This window comes from Nasonia vitripennis, assembly GCF_009193385.2.
Source record: "Nasonia vitripennis strain AsymCx chromosome 3 unlocalized genomic scaffold, Nvit_psr_1.1 chr3_random0008, whole genome shotgun sequence".
Taxonomy (NCBI): Eukaryota; Metazoa; Arthropoda; class Insecta; order Hymenoptera; family Pteromalidae; genus Nasonia; species Nasonia vitripennis.
The window spans coordinates 21,712-46,887 of NW_022279628.1; the positions used below are offsets into that span (position 1 = coordinate 21,712).

General features: G+C 41.5%; 1 protein-coding gene across 4 annotated transcripts in view; it reads right to left on the minus strand.

Moving 5' to 3' along the window:
* Positions 1-1,119: 1,119 nt before the first annotated feature.
* Positions 1,120-25,176, minus strand: part of Ints3 (integrator complex subunit 3) — an 82,106-nt gene continuing 58,049 nt past the window's right edge. For all 4 annotated transcript variants that reach the window (XM_032601835.1, XM_031926996.1, XM_031926997.1 and 1 more), the window contains one exon: positions 1,120-1,453. In XM_032601835.1, coding sequence (XP_032457726.1) covers positions 1,348-1,453 — 106 coding nt within the window. In that variant the 3' untranslated portion in view covers positions 1,120-1,347. The remainder of the gene's footprint in view (positions 1,454-25,176) is intronic.

The window sequence follows — 25,176 nt, forward strand, 5'->3', positions numbered from 1 at the left end:
AAACCTAGTCCCTTAATTTCGAAAGCGCCAGGAATTTTTTCTTTAAGATGTAAATAAATATTTTTTTACAATAATAAATCTTTAAACGTCTTTAAAAGAAGAATATATTTAAGCGGCGAGGGGAGCGATAGCATCGCTATATTTTTAATTTCCTTATCTGTAACCTATATATCATATAAATATACTATAGAAACTATACATTTTTTTATTGCAATAACTTGGCCCCCCTGGTATTACGTCGTTCGACGTATATTCACTCAAGAATCATTTACAATTAAAATATCTGAAAATGATCTAAATTGACGAAATCTGTTGAATCTCATATTCATTGCAGCCAAAATGTGTTTCAGTGTGTCAGTGTCGCCATTAGTCGAGTTGCGAAGTGCAAACTAAACATTTTTGTTAAACTCGTTCGATGCACATTGCGAAACTAAAATCGAACATTTGAAAAGATGCGAGGTCTTAAATAAGCCTTGCATAGCTTTCAAAGACAGTTCGTAGCCAGTCGCGGACTCCGTACGTGCGGTTCGACAATTGACGGTAAATTATATTCGATTACATTCAAACTATATCACGCAAAATCTTTATCATTCGTACATTTCCAAAGTATTTATTCTTGTAAAATCAAGAATAAATAAACCGGCCGTCTCGTATTTCAACTGAATCTCAACATATTCAGAGTTATTTACTAAAACCTTGATTCCGAACGAGCAAACCTGTAGCAGTGTTCGAGATCATCCAAACGAAGCAAAAGGTAAGTTTCTTATTTACATCCACTAACAGTGAGAGTGTTAGGCAAGATTAACATATTTGCAGACTTTGTCACTACACATACAATTACGTACTTGCCTATTCAATAAGGAGTAGTCAGAACATAACAATATACTTGACACTTTACTGATTATGTACATCTGTTAATTCGGTTAACAGCGATATATTAATTCTTACTAAATAATTCTAAGTTTCATTTAAAGTAAACTCTAAGTTTTCTAGAATTTTGGATCAGTTTGATATCTTAATTCTATTAGACTTTTACTTCAGGAAAAGTAAAATTAAAATTCTGACATACTATAAATTATACGGTTTAATAGGTTTACTTAAGTATAATAACGCAGAAAGTTCATCTTTGTGGTATTGTGAAAAAAATACTGTAACATAATTATTAAATGTTAATAAAATTATACAGGCTTGGAAGAACTATAAAAGAGCTATAGAGAGGTTGGGCAGAATGGTGGAGGAGTGTAAAAAGGAAGGGGGTAGTGGACACACACATACACGCGCCCGCGCGTATATATATGTATATTTGTAGATAGATGTATATATATATATATATATATATATATATATTCAAATACATACTTTAAGATCGAAAATCAAACAAGCGTCAAGTTTTTCTTCTCGTTGTGAACAGAAATCTTTATATACTGCAGCTTTCATCTCATTGAGAATATTACTGAAAAAATAATTATTAATGATTAATGTCATACAAATCTTAAATATTTTACTAAAAAAGAAACTGTCTCAATATTAAATCATAAAATTTTCATGAAAAAATTTAAACCTTAATATTTTGAATACCATAGGGTCCTCATAACCTCATAAAAACATGGATTTTCTCAAAACATTTTGAACTTTAGTAAGCGAGTTATAAAGTTTGTGACGGCCGAGTGCACGTCAAATGTCTAACGGCTAATCATGTACTAATTGTAATAAGATTATTGTTTCAGCAAGCTGCCAACGAGCGCCGAAACGAGCGAGAACGAGAGACGAGGCAAGATAGAGACAGAGAGAGTGAGAGCATAGGTAGCGCGGTTGCCGCCTGGCCGCACAGCGTTGGCGAGATATGACAACGATGTGCCGACGGCCGGGAGAGCCGCGACTAGAGTTAGTCTCGCTGCGCTATCCACACGAGTAGCTCGCGCTGCTACTATACGCGGGTTTGTTGTGAGTCCTGCGAGCATCTCGAGAGCGAACGATATTCGTCCGTGCGTTACCGACGAGCCGCTGCGACGCCCATCCGAACTGTTGCATCTCCATGTTCGAGACTGGACCACGTCCGTTTGCGTCAAGTACTACTGCCACTACTGAGTTGTAAGTACCTGCACTCTCACTCTCTCACGTCGACGGGGTAATATCTCTCGTCTCTCTTTATCGTTCGTCGAAGTGTGCGGCGTTTGCACCTCCGTGTATAGTACAATCGAATATACATTTCCTTATCTAAACTTCTCGTGTGTTATTTCCTACGACCCGATCTACGCCGCCTCCGCGGGCTCGTGTAAAAACACGTGCATGATCTGAGTCGGCCGAGCCGTGCTTCCTGCACGCCAGACGTTAATTTACAATAAACAGGGCCCTTCTGGCCCTGGTTATAACACGGCAGAAAAGTATTAACTGAGTGTTATAAATGGCGCCCCAAAACGTGTGTCAAGGTCAAGCTATTTAACTCGCGAGTGTACAAAAATTGTATAGCGGCTACGCGTGCTACAGTGTCGACACATTGTAGGCGAAAGTGAGACTCGGGAAAAAAAAAACTGACCGCAACGGTAAAAGTATTAGACAGCGTCGAATAATACGAGCAGTTTAACTTTGTAGCGGCAGGCATCAGCCTTCAAAATTCGAAACGGTCAACGACCGAGCGGCTAGCGACAGCGAGCGTATACATTGTTTACATCGCGTGCCGCGAACCGAGAGCTCGAATTCATACAGTGTCGCCCGTTAGGCAGGGAATTTTTGGCTGAGTGCGAGTGAGACGGATGGACTATAGTCAGTATAGGAATTCAAACTATGGTATGGATTTTTGAGAATTCTGTTTGCACTCTGATGCAATTTTTGAACTTGACTACTGTTTAAGCCGTAATCTCGCAGTTCAACAAATTGTTGTTTTATTAGGAATGTTAAGGCATAAATCGCGATAATAATTTAGAAAATTTTCGTGAGATCTTGAGCCTGGTTTTGTGAGAAAAATAGCTGTGTAGTTGAGTACAGAAACGTACGAATAAATATACATATACAATCAACACACAGCCGCTCCGGCGTATAATTGCTTTTTCGAATTCGCGTAGAGGAAAAAAAAATTTGCATGATAGAGGGAGTTAGTAACATTTAAATTCACAAATAATTTATTAAAGTGGAATTGTTTTTTTTTTTTTTTTTACAAATTAGTAAGTTTTTTTTCTCTTTCTCAGATTTTAAAACTTGTAGCACAAAACGTGCGTGATTACTTGCTCTGTCAGGCAATTTATCGCGGTTCAAAAACAAATTATTGTTACCGTTCTACAAATTTAATTGAGTGATTAAAATTAAATCACACGTATTAATCGAAAAAGCAAACGTGTGTTCCAGTGTCGACAACTAATTATTAAATTCACTTCGAGAGTAACTTGGATTGTTGAATCCTGAGTTTTTTTTTGGTTGTGCTGAATTTGATTCGGCTCTGCTTCTATTATACAGGGTGGGCCATTTTAATTAAACCAGTCTAATAACTCCTAAATTAAGCCATGAACAGAAAAATTGTTCAGATGAAAGTTGTCCAGGATCAAGGGGGACATCTTTTTGTGCAATTAGTTTTGACCTTGAACTTAAATTTCAAGGTCATTTGAAGGTCAAATTTTTTTTTTAAATAGGAAGCCCTTATTTTTGATAGCAGATTCGGAAAGAACAGGAAATTTTACGTCCGAAACGTCCGAAAGTCAACATCCTCTAAAAGCTCTGGCAGTCGATCTCTGAGCAATGCCAAATAGCTATTCTGGTTAACATTTTGACAGAAAAAATATGGCCCAATCACGTAACCATTAATGATCCCACACCACACGATTAAACTCCATCGGTTTTGATGGTCAATAGTCCTGTACCAGTGGGGATTTACAGGTGACCAGTAGTGACTATTGTGCCTATTTAATTGACCATGACTGCGAAATATAGCCTCGTCAGAAAACATAACAAATCTGAAAAAATCTGGATTATTTTGTAAAACTCCTAAAGCTCACTGGCAAAAGTTAATACGCATTAGAAAATGGTGTGGCCTCAGCTCATGAACTAATCTTATGTGGTAATCGTGATAGTGGAGATTATTGAGAATTCTCAATGCTGTTATTCGTGGTATACCGATTTCTCTTTCAATTTGTCGACTACTAATTTGTGGATTGAGATGAACAGCTGCTAAGGCGGCTATAACATTAGGATCATTTTCGTTGTATTCGTGGTGTCTGCGTTGACGACGAAGATGTCCATCACGAGCTCTTCGAAGTAATCTGAGTAATGTGTCGTGAGTAGGACGCCTTCTTAGAGGAAAGAGTTCAGCGTAGAGTCGCACCGTGGCTCTGGCATTGTTTTGGGTTTCGCCTAAGATCATTATCATATCAACAATTTCATTGGATTGATAATCGCCCATGTTGAAAATTTTGTTTATAATAAGAAAAACTATTTTATGTACATTCACTCTTTATTGAAATTGAAACTAAACCAAAATAAGAAAGTGACAACAAAAAAAGGAGGAATTTTCAACTGTATAATTTTTAAATCAAATTTTCTTACGTTAAGACATTGTGATTTAAATTGAAGACAGCGTGAAAACAATCGTTACAATTCATATTAGATTAAAGAAATTCAACTTAAAAAAAAACATCTAAACTGGAAGTGATGCACTTTGGCAAATACAATTATTAAAATTTTTTTTTAATATTACAAAAGCAAAATGATGTTTAATATTTTATCTTAAATAATGTATTTTTTAACATCCTACCTTTATTGTTTAACCATTTTTTACGCTTTTGAAACGTTAAACTTTTACTTGACTCTGCTTCGACCGTGAATGAATTGACAAGATTGATTTTTAACGTTCCATTTCCCACTCCCATTAAGAACTCAGATATTTAAAATTATCATGTTTACTTCAAAATTTACTTTTGACCACTAAAAATTTGTTAACGAATGTTAAACAAGCATCCTAGTGAGAGGCAAGGGGACTCACAGTAAACAAGCACCCCAGTGAGAGGCAAGAGGACTCACGTTAAAAAAGCACCCCAAAGGGGACATAATCCTAATACGTCCACGTCGTTGTTCCTGGGTAGCGCTGAAATTAGGGAATTATTTTGTTTTCAAGGTAAATATTTTCATGGTCATTGTCACATTGGGTATGAATATTCATCATAAAAGTACATTAACTACTATTATTCTATCAGAAAATGCGATTAAATAGCAATTACAGTATTTCTTAACATTTGACCTTAAAATGACCTTGTGAAGGTCATGAAAAAAATTTTGAAATACCGTTTCGGACGTAAAATTTTCTGTTCTTTCCGAATCTGCTATGAAAAATAGGGGTTCCTATTTAAAAAAAAAATTTGACCTTCAAATGACCTTGAAATTTGAGTTCAAGGTCAAAACACAAAAAGATGTCCCCCTTGATCCTCGACAACTTTCATCTGAACAATTTTTCAGTTCATGGCTTAATTCAGGAGTTATTAGACTGGTTTGATTAAAATGGCCCACCCTGTATGTCAGAATACTCAACGAGCATAATGTCTTTAACTGGCTCGTACATAGACTTAAGCAGATCGCATGTAGCGATACAAGACCACGTAAGATCGATGGACACGAATACGTTAGGTCAAGCGTTAGATTTCTTAGGTTTGGAGGATAGGGGGGCTGATGAAGACAGAATGCGTCGATTGTTTAGGTGCCTAGCAGGTGACTACGCGCCAGAAGACTTCCGTCCGTCGTTAACCTTGTTAAATTCGGAGGAGTTATTTAGGTCGCAGGCGACACGACGCGCGTCGTACATAACGAATTATATCCCTCAGGAAGTCAGCGGCATATTTGAAGAAGAAGAGCGGAACGCGAATCAAATAAATCTAAGAATTTTGCACCCAAGAAATGCAATCAGCAATCCTGATGCCGAAAGTCAGGAGCAACAGGCGTATCAGCCTGCGGATTGCAGCAATCCAAGCGGCATCGAAAACGAATTCAGCTGGTTGGAACCAGTAACAATGGGGTTCGGTCAACCGCTACATAGAGAACAGGTTCGACAACCGTTAGCAACAATTTTCGGTGGTAATCCGTGCGATAATACTAGCGCGGTAGGGAATGACGTTGTTGAGGAAAGCCTCGAAAATACAGATCAAATAAGAATAGACGCGAATCCCCCAGAATTAGCGGATGAACAAGAGAGAACATCGAACGTCGATTTCCTGATGTATTTAGCCAGCGACGGCTGCACGTATAATTTACCGAAAAGAGTCGTCGACGACCTATTAAAGAAAGACGACGAAATCGCACAGTATAAGAAAATACGAGATGAGGCGTGCGAATATATAAAGAAATTACGCATAGCTAACAGCGCTCAGAGAGAGCCCCCAGCGTGTAGTACCCGTTTAAGAACATCAGAATTTACACGGTCGAAAGAAGATGCACCACCATCAGTAGAGACCAAGAGTAAACACGTAGATTTTAATGACACGTACACGACTAGGTATTTCGAACCAACGAACAAGAATCTCTCAACTTCAAAATTAGAAGATAGCGACATATACCAGCAACCTCAGCGAAGGCTAAGTCAACAGTCGACACCACACAACCATACGCCTGGCCAACTACGGCCGATTCAGTCTCCGTATACGTTACCACAGTCGAGTTACGAGTGGAATATCTTTTCACAGAACAGAATGGCACAACAGGCACAAGTACCTACATGTCATCAAAGCCAGTGTTACCAGACGTGCGATCAGCATAGAATAAACCAACCACAATATACTGGTGATTCCCAGCAAAGGAGTGGGAATGTTTGGAGAGAGGGGGACCAGCCAATATGTCCGAATCGCCTGGTTTCAGAACGCGGGCCAAGCAACCTACAGACTAATACGTCTGGATATTATGACTCTAACCTCCAAAGTACGTTGAGAGAAAATTCCGCCGATATTAACGACAAAATACGGAAATGGAATATAAAATTCGGAGGCACGTCAACAGAAGATGTAGAAGAGTTTATCAGATTAGTGAAAGGTTGCAGGAAACTAGCTCGTCCAAGAATTTCAGAGGAAGAATTGTTAGACGTGTTATCACACACCACTTCTTTACTATCAGGAAGAGCATTGAAATGGGCTAGGGTTGAACGTCCAAAATGGCACACGTGGGAAGATTTCTGCGAGGAAGCCAGAGCAACGTACAGCATGACAGACGAAGAGCGCTCACAACTAATTGTGGAGGCGAGTTCATGTACGCAGGGACCACACGAAGACGTAAACGATTACTACGTTAGCATGGTCATGATATTCAACCGTATGCCGGATGCCCTACCAGTTCGACAACAGCTGGATATTTTATATCAAAATATGAATCCAGAGTTAAAATTGATTTTCGGTCGAATGGAATTCGAAACTCTAAACGAATTCAAGAGTAAAGCTGTGAGTGCCGAGAAACGGACGAGAGCAAAATCACATTACAAGCCACCCCCTACTCCGGAGAAATCTATGCTACCAGGAGTGGCTTATAATCCACAGGAGAAGCAAAGAATAAAAATCAGCCGGCGATAGCAGTTATCTGTCCAACGGATGCAAAGGAGCCACCCCTCTGGTTCAAGACTTGGGTCAACAACAATTACCCTTCAATAGCAAAGAAGGATAACAACGGCCGTCAGAACCAAAAAGGGTCCAATAGATCTACCCAGGGTAAGAAGAAAACCTTTGCGGAAAATCAGCAGACGAAGTCCACGGCGCCGACAGATGTGAAAAATAAATCCGACTCCAAGGAGGCCAATAAATCGTCTGGAAAATCGAGTGACTCAGCAAACAAGGAAAAAAGAGAACTAGCTTGCTGGACTTGTAAGTCACCGGGCTTTACGAAGAAGACGTGTCCCAATTGTGCGGGAAAAGCCAAAGGGGAACAGTACTGACCCCGAGGTTAATTCAGGGATCTCGGCATCACAGTCGACTGAACAACGAAATCCGACTGCAATAGCACACTGTGCAGCGACCAGTAGTAACGCTGTTTTATCCGACCAGCGCTGGTGGCTGCAGGTGCAGGTAGGTGAATTCAGGGTCAGGGCCCTTTACGACCCAGGAGCCACTCAAACTTGCATCGGGGCTACGTCCGTACAACTAGCCAGTGCATGTAACGCAGAAATAAAACCATGTGACGGAATAGTCGCCTGCATGGCTGACGGTAAAACCTCAATGGTGACTGCAACAGTCGACTTGCCCTTCACGATCGGTGGACAAACCAGGACGCTTACTACGCTAGTAGTAGTACCTGACTTACGTGAAGGATGCAATTTAGGCGCTGACTTCGTTCTACAATTCGACGCCAGGCTTAACCCTCGTGAACGAACGTGAACGGTTGAAAATTCAACCGAAGTCATAAACGCCTGTGAAGCGGTAACAGACGGATCCACTCGTCCGGTCTTAGCTTCGATTGGCCTGCAGGATTTGCATGAAGGCCAGAAACGGATGTTAGAAGAATTACTCGATCGGTTAATTCCTAAAGATGATGGGCCGCTCGGCTTTATGAACTTGGTGGAGTTCGATCTAGAGGTAGAGACATGTAGTCCGATCAAGCAGAAATTCTATCCGGTTTCGAAGAAACTCGAAGAAATGATCTTTTCTCAAGTAAGAGAGATACTAGCAGCAGATATCATCGAGCCTTCGTTCAGCGACTGGGCTAGTCCCGTCGTGATGGTGAAAAAGGGGAATAGTGGAAAGCGTCGATTGTGCATCGACTTCCGCAAATTAAATAAAGTTTCCAAAGTAAGCGCTTACCCCCTACCTTTCATGGATACTATCTTGAGTAACCTCCAATGTGCTCGTTACATATCTACGATAGATTTGAGCAACGCTTACCATCAGATAAAAATAAAAAAGGAAAGTCGACCGTATACAGCATTCAAGGTCCCGGGGATGGGGTTGTTCCAATGGAAACGTCTCCCGTTCGGCTTAGCTGGTGCTCCTGCCTGCTTCCAGCGTATGATCGATTCCTTGATTACGCCCGATCTCGAACCACACTCTTGCAGCTATTTGGACGATATTATCGTCTGTACCGAAACGTTCAAAGACCATTTAAAAGTCTTAGAGATCGTGCTGACGAAGCTAGCCAAAGCACGATTGACTATAAATCGCGAGAAAAGTCATTTTTATCAATCGGAAGTGCGGTATCTTGGCGTGCTCGTCAACAGGGACGGTTTTCGTCCGGATCCGGATAAAATCGCTCCGATTATAGGGTACCCGACTCCGAAGACATTAAAACAACTGCGCAGGTTTTTGGGAATGTCGTCGTGGTACAGGAAGTTCCTCAAAGATTTTGCAACGATAGTTGAACCTTTAAATTGACTGCTTAAGAAAGGAACAAGCTACGTTTGGGGGGAGGACCAAGAACGCGCGTTCGAGCAAACTAAAATGCTGATAGCATCCGCTCCGGTTCTCCATCGACCAGACTTTAATAAAATCTTCTGTTTACAATGCGGCGCTTCTGGCACAGGCCTTGGTGCTGTTTTAACGCAGGTGATAGAAGGAGAAGAACGTGTGTTATCGTTCGCGAGTCGCACTATGACTCCGGCAGAACGGAATTACTCAGCGACCGAGCGTGAATGTTTAGCGGTTCTCTGGGCGATACAAAAATTCAGTCCGTACGTTGAAGGTTACCATTTTCTGGTGATTACCGATCATAGCAGTCTCAAGTGGCTAAGTAATTTACGAAATCCAACTGGAGGTTTAGCCAGATGGGCACTTGAATTGCAGGAATATGATTACACAATCGAACATCGCAAATGCTCAATGAATGTGGTTCCCGATTATTGCGAGTATTACGCCAGAGGACGGAACAACTGACAAATGGTACACCGAATTAAAGAAGGAAGTAACTGATAACCCGCTAGAATTTCCTGGCTGGAAGTTATTAGGTGGAAAATTATATACCTACCGGCCTGACGCATTCGTCGATGATGTTTTCGAAGATGAGAATGCTTGGAAATTAGCACTTCCGAAAGAGAAAAGAGCTCAAGTTTTGAACGAGTGTCATGACGAAGTGACGTCAGGTCATTTTGGCCGCAAGAAAACGCAAGAAAGAGTCGCCCTGTCATACTATTGGCCATCGATGAAAAAAGATGTGACAAATTACGTCCGAAGCTGCTTGATCTGTTAGCAATGCAAAGTTGAACAAAGAAAACCAGCTGGTCAGATGGGCAGTCGCAACTTCTCGCGGCCATGGGAAACAGTTGCTGGTGACGTAATGGGTCCGCTACCAAAGTCTACTCACGGTTATGAATATTTACTGGTGTTTCAAGACATGTTTACCAGGTGGGTAGAATGCATACCTATACGAAAGGCCAACGCTCAGACCATCATTAAAAACTTGAATGAACGGGTTTTTCTACGGTTCGGAACGCCAAAAGTCTTCTTTTCCGACAACGGAATAGAGTTCAGAAATAAGGCTATGGATAAATTCCTAGAGGAACAGGGAGTACAACATACGTACGCACCACCGTATCACCCTCAGCCTAACACAGTAGAACGTGCGAACCGCACGATTAAAACGCTGATCCGCGAATATATCGAGGGTCATCATAAAACCTGGGACGAACATATTGCAGAGTTCGCATTCAGTATGAACACGGCTTCACAAGAATCACTCCAGACTTCTCCGGCGATGCTGAATTTTGGTAGACAGCCGAGCCATCCCAAATCTCTGCTTCGACAAGAGGAGATTGAAGCTATAGCCAACGAAGATCAGATCGCTATATCTGAATGGAAGGCTAGGATGGAGAAGCTGAGAGAACTCCAAGAAGCGGCTAACGATAACGCTCAAGAAGCGCAAGCGCGCCAGGCCAAATATTTCAACAGCCGACACCGAAACATGGAGTACTCAGTAGGCGACGAAGTCTGGAAGGAGAATAGAGTACTGTCATCAGCAGCGGAGGGAGTGTCAGCTAAATTTGCTCCACCGTTTATCGGCCCCTTCAAAATCAGCCGTATACTGAGCCCAGGTATTTACGAACTAGTTGACCGAAACGGAACGGTTGATGGACCGACTGCTATCGAATATTTGAAAAAGTATCACAGTAGAGAAGAAAACGACTGTGAGCCTGTCGCAGCAGCAGACGACTGTGAAGTTACTGATCAAGTAGATGACATCGGGACTACGTCCATCAACAATGAAGAAATTGAAGAAGCGAAAGAATCTAACGCAAGTAGCGAGCGACCGAAAAAGCGTGGAGGGCCGAGAAAAACGCGGTTACTTGGAAAACGCAAAATACTACCGGCGAAGATTGTAAACCCGACAAACACCGTAAGCGTCGAGGTAGACAAAGCGAAACGCGGAAGACCGAAAGGTTCGAAAAATAAACCGCGTGACGTTCCGAATAGTTTGTCTCCTAGGAAAACGCGAGCGCAAAAGGCGGAGGGTACGGTTGACAATTAAAGTCACGCGATTAGGGAGCTTCATTCTTCTGTATACCGTCCCATTCTCCACTCATAATTCACTTCTCCCCACATAGACGGCTGATCGCAAGATGGACGACATCAGGGAGTTAGCAGAGGAGATTGTGCAAACAATCGTCGAAGAGTCGATGATCCACACGGTCGACGACGCGCCAGCAGTACCGGCCAACGTCCCATCCGGAGTAGAGGTGGGAAGTGAACTTCTCAACCGGTCGATTTTTGCTATCCCGGAATCACCGACCGAGATCGAACTGAGGAAGCAAGCTCTGCTGAAAGAACTGCAGGTGATAGAAGACGCATAGTTCGCTCAGGCTCTAGTCAGAAGACAGCAGGCGAGAGACCGAGCGACACAGCTCAGAACCGAGCTGATCGCTGCGCTGGAAGAAGCCATCGCTATTGGGTCGGAAATTAAGGAGAAGTATGGCCACCGGCCGGATTTACCTAAGGGAGACACAACCCTAGTAGAAACCGTGGTATTTCTAAAGGCCAAATGCAAAGCGAAGCCGCAACCATTGCAGCGCCACCGGTTGTCCCGAAGACGGCTCCAACAGCCGTAAGGCCAGATTCAACCAGCCGTCAACCCGACACGACGTCAAAAACCACGGCCGCTCCAGCAGCAACAGCCGTAGAGAAACGGCCGACTCTAACCAACGAACAGTTGAACAAAGAGTTCGACCGTAACCGTGAATTGAAGCGTCGAGCGAGGAACAGGCTGCCGACTTACACAGAACCTGGACCGCAATGCCCCATTTGCGGATACCGAGGTATTGCTCGATTGGACGAGTGCCCCAATTACGACGTCCATGGAATGGACTTAACGTACGGCGACAAGTACAAGAAGAAGTAGAAGAAGAAGCTCAGGCTAATGGCCGAACCACTTCATTTCCTCCTGTACCTTACCTCAATCCCGTGCAATGAAGCATTTTGTTTTTTTTTCTTATTTCTCTTCTTTCTCTCTTAATGTTTTTTTAGAGGCAAAAGACTGCCGTACTGGCCAACGGCCGTATGTAAAAAGAGAGGCGAGAGACTAAAAATGAACTATTTTTTTTACTTCTTTCTTTTTGTATTATCTAATTAATGATGATAATAAAAAGTTAAGTTTTCCTTGTAAAAATTGATATTTATTACAAGTTCTTATTACCCAGTTAGACATGACTGAGTGCGAGCTGGTACACCTGGCAGGGTACACAGCGTCTGGGGGAGGGTGTTGTGACGACCGAGTGCACGTCAAATGTCTAACGGCTAATCATGTACTAATTGTAATAAGATTATTGTTTCAGCAAGCTACCAACGAGCGCCGAAACGAGCGAGAACGAGAGACGAGGCAAGATAGAGACAGAGAGAGTGAGAGCATAGGTAGCGCGGTTGCCGCCTGGCCGCACAGCGTTGGCGAGATATGACAATGATGTGCCGACGGCCGGGAGAGCCGCGACTAGAGTTAGTCTCGCTGCGCTATCCACACGAGTAGCTCGCGCTGCTACTATACGCGGGTTTGTTGTGAGTCCTGCGAGCATCTCGAGAGCGAACGATATTCGTCCGTGCGTTACCGACGAGCCGCTGCGACGCCCGTCCGAACTGTTGCATCTCCACGTCCGAGACTGGACTACGCCCGTTTGCGTCAAGTACTACTGCCACTACTGAGTTGTAAGTACCTGCACTCTCACTCTCTCACGTCGACGGGGTAATATCTCTCGTCTCTCTTTATCGTTCGTCGAAGTGTGCGGCATTTGCACCTCCGTGTATAGTTACAATTGAATATACATTTCCTTATCTAAAGTTCTCGTGTGTTATTTCCTACGACCCGACCTACGCCGCCTCCGCGGGCTCGTGTAAAAACACGTGCATGATCTGAGTCGGCCGAGCCGTGCCTCCTGCACGCCCGACGTTAATTTACAGTAAACAGGGCCCTTTTGGCCCTGGTTATAACACGGCAGAAAAGTATTAACTGAGTGTTATGAGTTTAACAAAAATAGTAATTTTCAGTTATACAGGGTGAGAGACAAAGAATTTGAATCTTAATACCTTTTAAATTAATCGATTTTATAAGCTGCAAAAAAAAACTTAGCCAAGGTAAGCAAAAGATCTAACTTTTCTCAAGATTTCAACTTAATTAAAGTCTTTTAATCCCGTAATCGTACAACATCTAAAATCCATTTTTTTTTTTGTTTTCGATTTGTAGCTTGAAAATTTGTCGCCGAAATGGCTTAAAATTTTTACAGCAAATAGATGGTATCGTTTTTTATTATGATACATTTTTTTATTATATCCCCCCTCCAAAGAGCCCGCAATTGCTGAACTGTATTGTGACCACACTGTTTCCCCTTCAACTGAAAGTAACAGCTATTCTTGAAGCGGAGGCAAATGACGAAATCATTCTAACAATCACCACAAAGGAATTACTGGCTGCATACGAAAGGATTTGGAACAAAAAGGCTGCAGGCCTGGATGGCATACCCAATATTGGATTGAAACAAGCTATACAGGCACGCTCCGATGTCTTTGTGGACTTGTACAATTCATGTCTCGAAGAAGGGACGTTTCCTTATAACTGGAAGAAGCAACGCCTGGTGCTGCTACCAAAAGGAGATAAGCTACCTGTAGAAGCTGCCTCATACAGACCACTATGCATGCTGAACACCCCGGGAAAGATTTTAGAGCGCATAATCGGCGTTAGAATGGACTAAGTAATTAAAAAACTAGGCGGACTAGCGGAATATCAATACGGCTTCAGGAAAAAACGCTCCACTCTTGACGCCGTAAGCTTAGTAGTCGACAGCGGTATAACTGTAATAGAAGGAAAAAGATGAAAAGGAGAATCCAAGAAGTACTGTGCTATTATTATATTGGATGGTAAAAATACGTTTAACTCAGCCAGCTGGGTCAATATACACGAGGCACTATGGAAAAATGAGGTACCCACATATATAAGAAGGATTATGTCTGACTACCTAAAAGACAGAACCCTCTTGTATGACACATGAGCAGCATGAAAATCTATCAAGTAACCGGACGGGTCCCACAAAGGTCTGTGCTTGGCCCATTATTGTGGAACATTATGTACGATGGAGTACTTAGACTACAGCTACCCGAAGGGTCATCGGTTGTAGTGTTTGCAGATGACATTGCAGTAGTGGTAGTAGCAAAGCAAAAGGAAGAGGTGACGGAAATCGCTATCGAGGCAGCAGGTATATTCCACGATTGGCTAAAGCAGACTGGACTTGATCTTGCTCGCCATAAAGCGGAGGCTATCCTTATATCTAGTAGGAAGAAAATAGAGACATTAACACTGACAGTAGACGGACACGAAATAGACTCGCAGCCGACTATTAGGTACCTGGGAATCACCATGGATGCCAGACTAATGTTCAAGCAGCATCTCGAAGGGTGAGCAATAAGGCAGCAAAAGTCGGTGCTACACTATCGTGACTAATGCCAAATGTAGGTGGGCCAACGCAGAGTCGAAGGTTACTCCTAGCCAGTGTAACTACATCGATTATGTTATACAGTGCCCCAATATGGGCGGTGCATTGCGGGTCGCTTCTGCCTACCGAACAGTATCAGAAGATGCAGTGTGCGTTATCTCAAGTATGCCGCCTATTGACCTTCTAGCAATAGAACGAAAGAATATACACGAAGAAAGCCGGCGTGGTGACAATACTCAAAAGGAAGTTTGAAAATCCGCAAAGGAACAAACCCTAGCTGAGTGGCAAAAACGATGGGAATCTAGTGGAAAGGGGCGATAGACGCACCACCTCATACCGCGTATTGTTGGTGAAACAATAGACGACACGGGGAAGAATTACTACCTTACGCAGTTTTTGAGCAGATATGGGCGCTTTTGAGGCTACATACACCGCTTCAAGATAGAAGATAATCTAAATTGCCCAGTATGTTTGGAAGCAAGCGAAGATGCGGAGCATGTCTTCTGTAACTGTTCGCGATACGAAATGGAACGAGAAGAACTCGAGCATTACTTTCAGACTAGGGTGACCCCTGAGTCAATGATGACAGCTATGCTAGCATCGAAAGATGGCTGATGCGCAGTAAACAACTACGTAAGGACCATTCTCAAGAAGGTTAGAAATGACAAAGAGAATAGAAGGAAAGGACAAGGCGAAACAGCTGAGTAAAACTGTTGCTAGACGAAGGCCGCCAGGTAATAGATAAGAAACGCTCTTTGGACTGATGCAGAGGAACGTAGGTCACAGAGTTGAGCTCTCACTTCCCTGCCCGATGCAGAGGAACGTAGGAGCTAGGGTTGAGTACCTCTAAGTGCTCCTCAGACCGATGCTGAGGAACGTAGGTAACTGACTTGAGCTCTCACTCCTCTGCCCGATGCAGAGGAAGGTAGGTGTCGGGATTGAGTCTGTCCAGAGGATGACCGGTCGATGCTGCTCAAAGTAGACGATCCGACGATGCTGCAGAAAGCAGACGGCTGGACGATGCAAAATGAAGAAGACGGTAGGACGATGCAGAATGAAGAAGACGAGTTTGATCCTGAACCTCTAATCACCTTGGTGGATGGGGGATGTATGGAAATGTCAAACTTCAAAGGAGAAACTAAAAACGGCTATTCGACGGACCCTACGGAAGTATTTTTCAACTATAGTACCTGTGGGGATCCGGTGTCGGAGGGCCACTTGTGCAGAGCTTGCTCTGCCTACGCCACATAAAAAAAACACACACATATTTTCTAAAAACTAATGATTCAAACTTTAAAAACCTTCAAATGCGTTTCTACGAAGTTTAAGTGAAATTGAAAATTTTACTATTACAAAGCTTTCTCTAGGAGGAAGCAAAAAATCGTAATTCGACCTTCAGTGCCGCAACCGAACATACCATTCTGAACGTAAAATTTACCGCTATTTCCATTCCCGCAATAAAAGAATGGGGTTCCTATTTAAAAATCCAAAGTTGACCTTCAAATGACCTTGAAAAACGCGTTCAAGGTCAAATCCAAGGTCACCATCGGGTTGCCCCTCCGATATCCTACAATTTTGGTCTCTACCATTTTTTCGATTGTGGCTGTCCCTGACGAGTTATGAGCGGTGCCCGTTTAAATTGGGTCACCCTATGTATTACAAACACGCTATATTGTATATAGCGAGTTTGATTGAAAAAGTGAAGTGAGTGTGTATATATATATATATATATATATATATATATATATATATATATATATATATGTATATACACACACACACTCACATATACACAACGAGAACTTCGAGGATTACATTCATGATCATTTAGGAAGATTGAGAATTTTTAGGAACTCAAACTTGCACATATAAAATACAGCACCCAAGTGGAAGTTTGAGGATTGGGCTTAGTAAAATGGTTGCAAACTTTAACTTAATATGTTGAATAATTGCTAACAACTCTCAAGTACTTTCTCCGTAACTTGTCATAATCGTTTCATTTTGTTGAGAGGAGAAATTAATGTTTTCATTTAAATTAAACTTTCTTCTTATATGTTAGAATGCGACATCAATTTTTTAAAATTTTTCTTCCTTTCTAAGGAAACCTAGTAGTAGTAATTTTTGGAGTTTGCGTAAAAACATGTGGGAAGTGTGTTTTGATGCATTTTTAGTAAAAAAATAGTGTTTTTGAAAAATGTCCTTACGGATGCATGTGTGCGTATGTGTGTGTGTGTGTGCATCTGTGTGTTCGTTCGTATTTTTAACTTCTTACTTTATTGGTATTTATGAAACGGGCATGGTAAGTTACGTAGTTAGTACACAAGAGTTGTTTCTAACTATGATCAATATATTGTTCAAGTTTTTAGTTAGGAATCATTTGATTCAGCACTTAAGGTAGTACTACCGCTAGGTACCTGGTCAAGCGAATGTTTAGTTGTATTTGATTTCGGCAGTCCGTACATCTGGCAACGTCGTAAAGTTGGTTAGGAAGGGTGTATATATATATACCCTTCCTAACCAACTTTACGATGTTGCCAGATATATATGTATTGTAACGTGGCAGTTCGACTGCACGTTACAAGTGGAAAATTTGCGCCGCGCAATAGAGAGGCGACGACAACCTCGCAACGTGGCAGGTCGAGTCGCGAGTAGGCGCACAGAAGGGGGAGTAGTTCGCGTGCGGAGCGCGCGCAGCGCTGGCCCCGCGGCCACGTGTTGCCGCGTCGCGACACGGTTAGTGCGACGTAATGCACTTTGACGGTCGTGGCAAGGGCGGCGAGTCGAGTGCCGTGAGGTCTCGTCGCCTGTTGCGAATTTTGTAAGCTCTCGTTTTTCCTCGCTATCGTTCCTTTCACGCTACCGTTACGCTCCGCTCAAGCTACCGTTTGTCTTTTCCATGCTCTCGCTCTCGCACAATTCCCTATTGTACCTCCCCGCTATCGTTTCCTCACCCCCGCTATCCCTATCAGCTACCGATTAGTGCGTGTTACCGAGCTACCGTTAGTAAGTAAGTTAGCGATTAAGTTACGTTAGCTATTATTAGAGTTTCCGTTAAGAAGCTGTCAGAATGCACGAGTGTGCGCGGAGAAGACGGGCAAGTGTTGTGTGTCGTCGCGCGGTCGTGGCGAGGTCGTCACATCGCGAAGTGGTTTTTGGGGGATTTATTATAGTAGTACGGGTTTTTCACGACGCGGTATATGGAAAAATAAGCGTCTGATGGGCCGGGGAAATCGCTGAACTCGCGAGAATACGCCGCGGCGGACGCGCTGGTCGTCGGGGCCGGTAGACGATCAGAGAGGCGAGGCGGGTATTCGCCCGCACCGACAAGTCGGCGGACGGCGCGCTGACGAGCGTGGCGGTGGCGTCGATTGCTCGGTGGGCGCGGGTGATCTGCCCGGAAGGAGGTTAGAATTATTAAAATCATTGCGGGGCCGCGTATAGGAATTCGCTCTTACTCACGATGACCTCGATCGGCGGCGTGACGTGCCGCATAGTAGTTTAGTTAGTTCAGCGTAGTGCCTCTGGACTGTAGAGGCCGCAGGTTATTGGCAGGTTGCCGTGGTTGTTAAGAGGGAAAATGAAGAATAAATACGACATATCATATTAGCAGCAAGCCTTAATGAGTTTTATGACCCACGACCCTGTTCGATACTCCACTCATTCCTTAGAGCTAGCCGAGCTCATCTCCCACGCCGTCAGGTCCCAACACACGGTGGCGCTCACACGGAAAGGGGATCGCGGGATCCTTGGCATCTCGATGCCTGGCGCCCTGAGCCGAGGCGGCCCGCCATCGTGTATGCATTGGAGCGTGACGGCGCGCGAACATAGATTTAAGAACGCTGGGCTGCGCTAGCAGACCCCAGTGTTTCAATATATATATATATATATATATATATATATATATATATATATATATATATATATATATATATATATATATATATATATCGATTTTGTTCGTCTGCTGTTTGTGTATAGTTTCAAGTATAACCTACATGCTAAAATGCTTGATCCGGGAGAAAAAGAAAGACCAGTATTTTTTTGGAAAAATAAGAGAGTGAGTCGAAAAGTTTTTAAGAAAAGGAGACAAAAAATAGTTATCCAAAAAACTATAACGTGTTCATGGACTTTTTAAAAGCCCTAATTTAACTACTAACGCTGCTACTTCTGCGGATGATTCTGCTGCTATACGTGAGAATGGTGCTGCTGTAATTACTGTGGGAGCAAGCTGCACGTAATCGAGAACGTTTCAAAATGAGGATTAAAAAAACACATGCAATTCTTATTTCAGTACTCCTAAGAAAATGTAAGGAAATTGGTATATAAATAAATAAATAAGCAAGCAAATTATTATTGATGTTTTTTTTATTTTATTTATATCCATAGTTACACGTCATTTTTGTTTATCCAACTATTATGAGAGTTATCCAGTTTAACATTTTCTTTCATGACTTTTAACGTTATTACATCATTTGCTTCTGTAGCATCAGCTAAGTTACATAATTTATGGTTTTCCAAATCGAATTGTCCGTCTGCAGTAAGCTTGAAACCCTGACATGGTGGACGACGAACTGTGTCAGTATGGATCAGTTGTCGTCCGAATACATCGATACTCATTTTGATAGTGAGTGATAGCTCTACGCTACACTAATAAATATATTCTTTACATTAATAAATATATTCAGCTTCACGGAGTTCGTCAATAATGGATTGCATTTCATTTATATGACTCCGATTTCCAGCTGCTGTTTTAGCAGTCAGGAATATTAAACGATCAACAAGCTCATTTGGATCATCCCAATAAATGTAGTCCATACATGCGTTTACAAGCAATTTTATACGATATGGATGATAAGCCTTTATCTTTCTTAAGCTTGGTTTCCTTGATAAACTAGCTTATGTAATTAGTATACTTTTTACTGTCTTGCACACGGATAGCTTCATGTGGAAGATAATATTTTCTATGTGCGTTGGTATCATTAAACATTTCAGCATAATCTATCATATCATCAGCCGTAATTAAACTTTGATTAGGATTTTTCATGAACAACAATTGAATGAGGCCAGGCCTCTTATTATACTTTTTCTGACCAATTGTAATGAAATTATTATCAAAATCTATAAAACTATCACTGACTTTGAGTTTATCGTTACGCATTCTTCGTACACCATAAACTGTATCTAAAGTTTGCATTTGACCATCAATAAGTTTATGTACTCGTCTTCTATATCATTATTTTCTTTTTAATAGTCTCTTCAAGATCTTCTTCTTTAGACTCACTTGAAGCTGATTCAAACTTAGTATCATCTACAGTATCAACTTCAATATCATCTTCAGTATCAACTTCAATATCGCCTTCAATATAGTCTTCGATATCGTCTTCACTATCTTCTGCAAGATCATACTTTTTCTCCACTTTCTCTATTTTTAATTTTTTCTTTCTGTCAGTTTTTAGTTTAGGTATCCTTTTTTCTTTCATGTGTTTTTCATTCAACAATAGGCTTAACAGAATTATTTACTGCTTTCTCAAAATCTATTTTCTGACTTTTTAATAAAGTGTGTTTTCGTTTTATAGCATTACGAGCCTTCTCTACTTCTCGCAGCACAGAAATCTGTTGATTAAAATCAGCTATCTTGTCACTTTTAAGTCTCACAGTCAAATACTAAAGTTATTCCGTGCGTTGTATATTTATTATAAATTTATCGAAACCTTTTCTGTAACGGCCATCATTAATTTTTGAGTCTTTGTCAATTACGAAATACTTGAATATTGATAAAGTTAAATATAATTATAAAAGATATCAAGAATTTGATACTTTTGTATGTGGTTATCTCTGCCTAAAATTTGTATGCAATCAACTCGGTGACACAGACAATTTTCGTCTATATAAGAAGTGAATGGATCGATAAACTATCAGTATCTTACTTCCATTCAAAATAATTGTATCGCTAACTTTGAGCCTGTCAGGCACTTTGCCTGTTCTGGAAACTCAATACTTTCCACCGATTAAACTCTATTCAGATAAAATGAACATTCTCGGATTGGTTGAATTACTAACTTTTAACTCCATACCTAATGTGGACTTCAAAAGCAATAAATTTCATGTTAGACAAGAAATCATTGAATTATCAACTGGTAGCTATGAAATAGAAGATATTGAACGTACCAAACCTAATAATAATACATTAAGAAGTGTCATTATATGTAGTCATGAAGTAGACTTTCATCCCAAAGACTCGATAGCTCGACTACTAGGTTTCACTCCACGACTGATGAAACCCTATATAACTCACAACTCTGACTTGCCTGTAGCCATTCTCAAAGTGAATGCCTTACGAATAGAGTGTAATATCACATCTGGAGCATACATTAATCAAAATTAAGTTCATACCATTCACGAGTTTTTCCCTGCAGTTCCACCAGGTAACAAAATAATTAAAGTTCCAAAACAAATTATATATTTACCGAAACGGTTTCAGAAAAGTAATAAGGAGCAAAAAATAAATTGCGTTTTCGTTTGCTGCTGTATACCAGAAAAAAAAATGGAGGAAGTCCTTGATATACAATCCCCAATCCTTTTTGATGAGTCTGTTGCTTATTATGAGATTTATACACATCAACCATATACATCAGCATCGTTTAATAATAGTGATGAATTTCGTATTTATATTCAACATCAAGATTTATGTTTGCTACCTTCCAAAAGTTTACTACATATTTTTGCTAAATTAACAAATCCAGATGGTACTGCGCTGCAACATACCAAGTTTATGAATAATGCTATATGTCATCTGTTTGAGGAAATGCGATTGAAATTGATCGATGCAAAAATGTCGGTCTCACTAGTACAATGAAAGGTTATGTTTCCTTCGCACCAAGTCAGAGTAAATATAATGAGAATTCTGGATGGACTAATGTTTCAGAAGAGGGAGTAATAACTGATAACAGGGGAAATTTTGACATCACTATACCTCTATCAATGATTTTTGGTTTTGCTGAAGACTATCGAAAAATTATTGAGGCTTGTGCCTTATGTAGTTTTGTCAGACAAAAGGAAAATACAACTTTATAACTACATTTAAAAAGATATACACCCATTGCTATGAGTTTTCGGTCTTGGGAATTATATGAAAATCCAGTACTTCCACGTACTACTCAGCATGTATGGACCGTCAAAACATCAAACCAGTTGGAAAAACCACGCTTCATTATCCTAGCTTTTCAAACTGCTAGAAAAGAACATAATCGGAAAGTTGTAGACATTTTGATCATTGTAAGATTAGCAATGTAAAACTTTTTCTCAACTCGCAGAATTATCCATACAATAATCTTAATCTTAATATTGATAATAATCAAGTTCCAATGTTGTATGATATGTATGCACAATTTCAAAGTGCTTATTATCATGAAAATATGAATCCTCTTTTAAGCAAGGAAGCATTCATCACACATGTACCACTTATAGTAATTGACTGTTCCAAGCAGAATAAATAATTGAAACAAGCAGCTGTGGATACGTTTCGAGTTTGAAACGAAAGAAAATATACCCGCTGATACAACAGCATATTGTTTAATTATACATGATCGCATTGTCAAGTATAATCCTATAAGTGTAGATGTTAAAACAATTATTTAATTTTAAAAAAATTTCCCCACAACATTTTTCTCTGTATAAAGCTATGCAAATAACTATAAGATTATAGTGTGGTTACGACTTTCTCCAAAATGAGTCGAAATAAAGTTTCATATACACCTCTAGTTGAAGATAAAAACGCTTGATAAGTACAAGATGGCAAACAATGTAATACATATCGAGGCGAGCCTTGCTCTTGAAGCCTGCTGATAAAAGCAAAGAATGGAAAAATTATTTCAGCAAGTATTCCAGCAACACAAATTCTATCCCAGAACATCAAGGTTACAAGAGGTTCTGAGATAATATAATACACGTCGTTACATATAATGTTTGTATTAGGTTGTAATTTTTAATAAACAAAAAATAATTTTATATTTTGCATACATTTATTTATTATTCCTTTCCTTTATCTTTTCCTAATTCTTATGAGTGGATAATGTGGGAATAACCGTTTGTGTACAATGTAATGATAATGATGATATTTTGATCAGTGAAATATACACTACAACCATAATGATTGTGCTTTCATTATCCATTGTAAATTGAGAAGCACACATATTGACAGTAGCTGATTAGGCAGCAACAATTGCATCAGCATTTTGTAGTGCGAGATTGAATGTAGTCATATGTAAATTATTGTCGTTTAGATATATATTATGTTACTGTAGCTGATCTTGATCACTATCAGCTGTGCGCACGAAGAAAGAAGACACAGAGACACTGAATTAGAAAAGACAAACTTTATTGAGAGACCAAACGTCCGAACTATTCGATCGCTCGCCAACATCTGCCCAATTTTCCATCGCCTGCTCGCTCAATTGTCAAAAAACATAATTGTTGTTTCATCGCTAGGCAACCTACTTCTTTTCGAACGTTTCTCTTAAGCACAAGTTTTCCTATGGCCAATCGTCCGTGAAAGCCTCTGCGCATTTCACCCCGTACCCTCCTTCATTTACCGATTTACTTATTTGCATGATATCATGTCAAAATCGTCGAAGGAGGAAAGCTGCCCCGGACGATCCTTTACGAATGCCGTGCACGCGGCCTACGACACAGTATCGACTATCACCGGTCGTCGGAAAACTTGTTTCGTTTCTTATTTCCAATTTTATAAATAAAAGAATTATTAACATTTGAGCGATTACAAATTATTAAATTGAAACGGTAACAGTTACTGTAGGATACAAATCTCGACACGGCGGTGCCTACCTTCATGGGTATGATGGTCGGTATCCGCTTTCCTGTCAATAGGACAATTTCGGTCTTATCAAGTGCTAAAGTCAATCCGTGGTTCGCCATCCACCATAGCACTCTGCTCATGATCGCGTTTAACTTCGCTTGCGCGATGCCCACATTCCGTGCTGTTATAACCGCGGCCACGTCGTCGGCGTATCCAACGAGCATCACGTCCCCCGGCATTTCGAGTTTCAGAAGCTCATCGTACAAGATACCCCAGAAGTCTGGCCCCAAGATCGAACCCTGCGAAACTCCTGCAGTTATAGGCCTTCTTCTGCGCCCTTCTTTCGTGTCATACTCGATAACCCGGTCCCTCAGATAATCTTCCGTAAGACGCATAATGTATCGCGGCATACCGAATGATTCTAAGGCAGCAAGTATGTCGGTCCATCTTGCCGAGTTGAACGCGTTTTTTACGTTACCAGAATCACGATGTCTCTAGTCGCGTGTCTAACTTCCTCTACTTTCTTTACCGTATCTGTTACCTCTCTAACGGCCCCTATGGTGGATCGTCCTTTTCTAAAGCCATACTGTTTATCGGAAAGGTCTCCTGCTTTGCGTACAGCACTTAGTATTCGCGGTTTAACCAGTGCTTACCCCGTCTTTCCCCTCTTCTTTCCACCGCGAGCATAAAACTCCCTGCACCAAGCACTGGTTGTACATCTCCAAGAGCAGATCAGACCGTTGCGACGCGACGTTCCTGAGCATTTCCACAGGGATGCCATCCAGTGCCGGTGCTCTGACACTCTTAAGGGACGAAGTTGCCGCGATGAGTTCGCCTTCTGTAAAAAGAGGTATCTCGTCTGCCGGTATTTCCGCCGCTTCTGTCTGGGGTCTGATGGGATGTGTGGGGAACAGCCCATCGATTACTTTTTCTATTCCGAATGGATCTTTCTCGACGTCGTCGATGATCATCGTCCAGCAGCGGTGCTTGCTCTCTTTTATCGCGTCTCTGAGAATTTTTCGCGATTCGTCCTGTCTTTTGGAAAGGTCTCCGGCTTCAGGTCTTTTCTGCTTCCAGGCTCTTTGAGCCCTTCTTCTAGAGTAGAAATTTTCTTTCCTAAGCTCCGCAATGTCGTCTGTCCACCAGTACACCGGTCTTCTCTGGTGGCTGGTAGACACCCTGGGCATGGTCGTATCGCAGATCTCAGTTATCAGATTAGTAGTTTTCTCTACTATTGTCTCTGCTCTTTTGCGTCCGCCTAATTCGTGCGGGATCCCGTTGGATGGGAGGTTCGCGCTTTGAATTAACACCGCGAGTGTCTCTCGGTTCATGCGTCGGGTGTTCCATCTTGGCGCTCGACTGTGATTTCTCCTTGTACTGATCTGACGGTCTTCGTTGATATTGAATAGAGTATACTCGTGATCCCTAGCTGTATATTCTTCTGTGACGTGCCAGTCCCTTATGTTGCGGGTCGTCATTTCGCTTGCGAAGGTTACATCCGGTATTGATTCCCCAA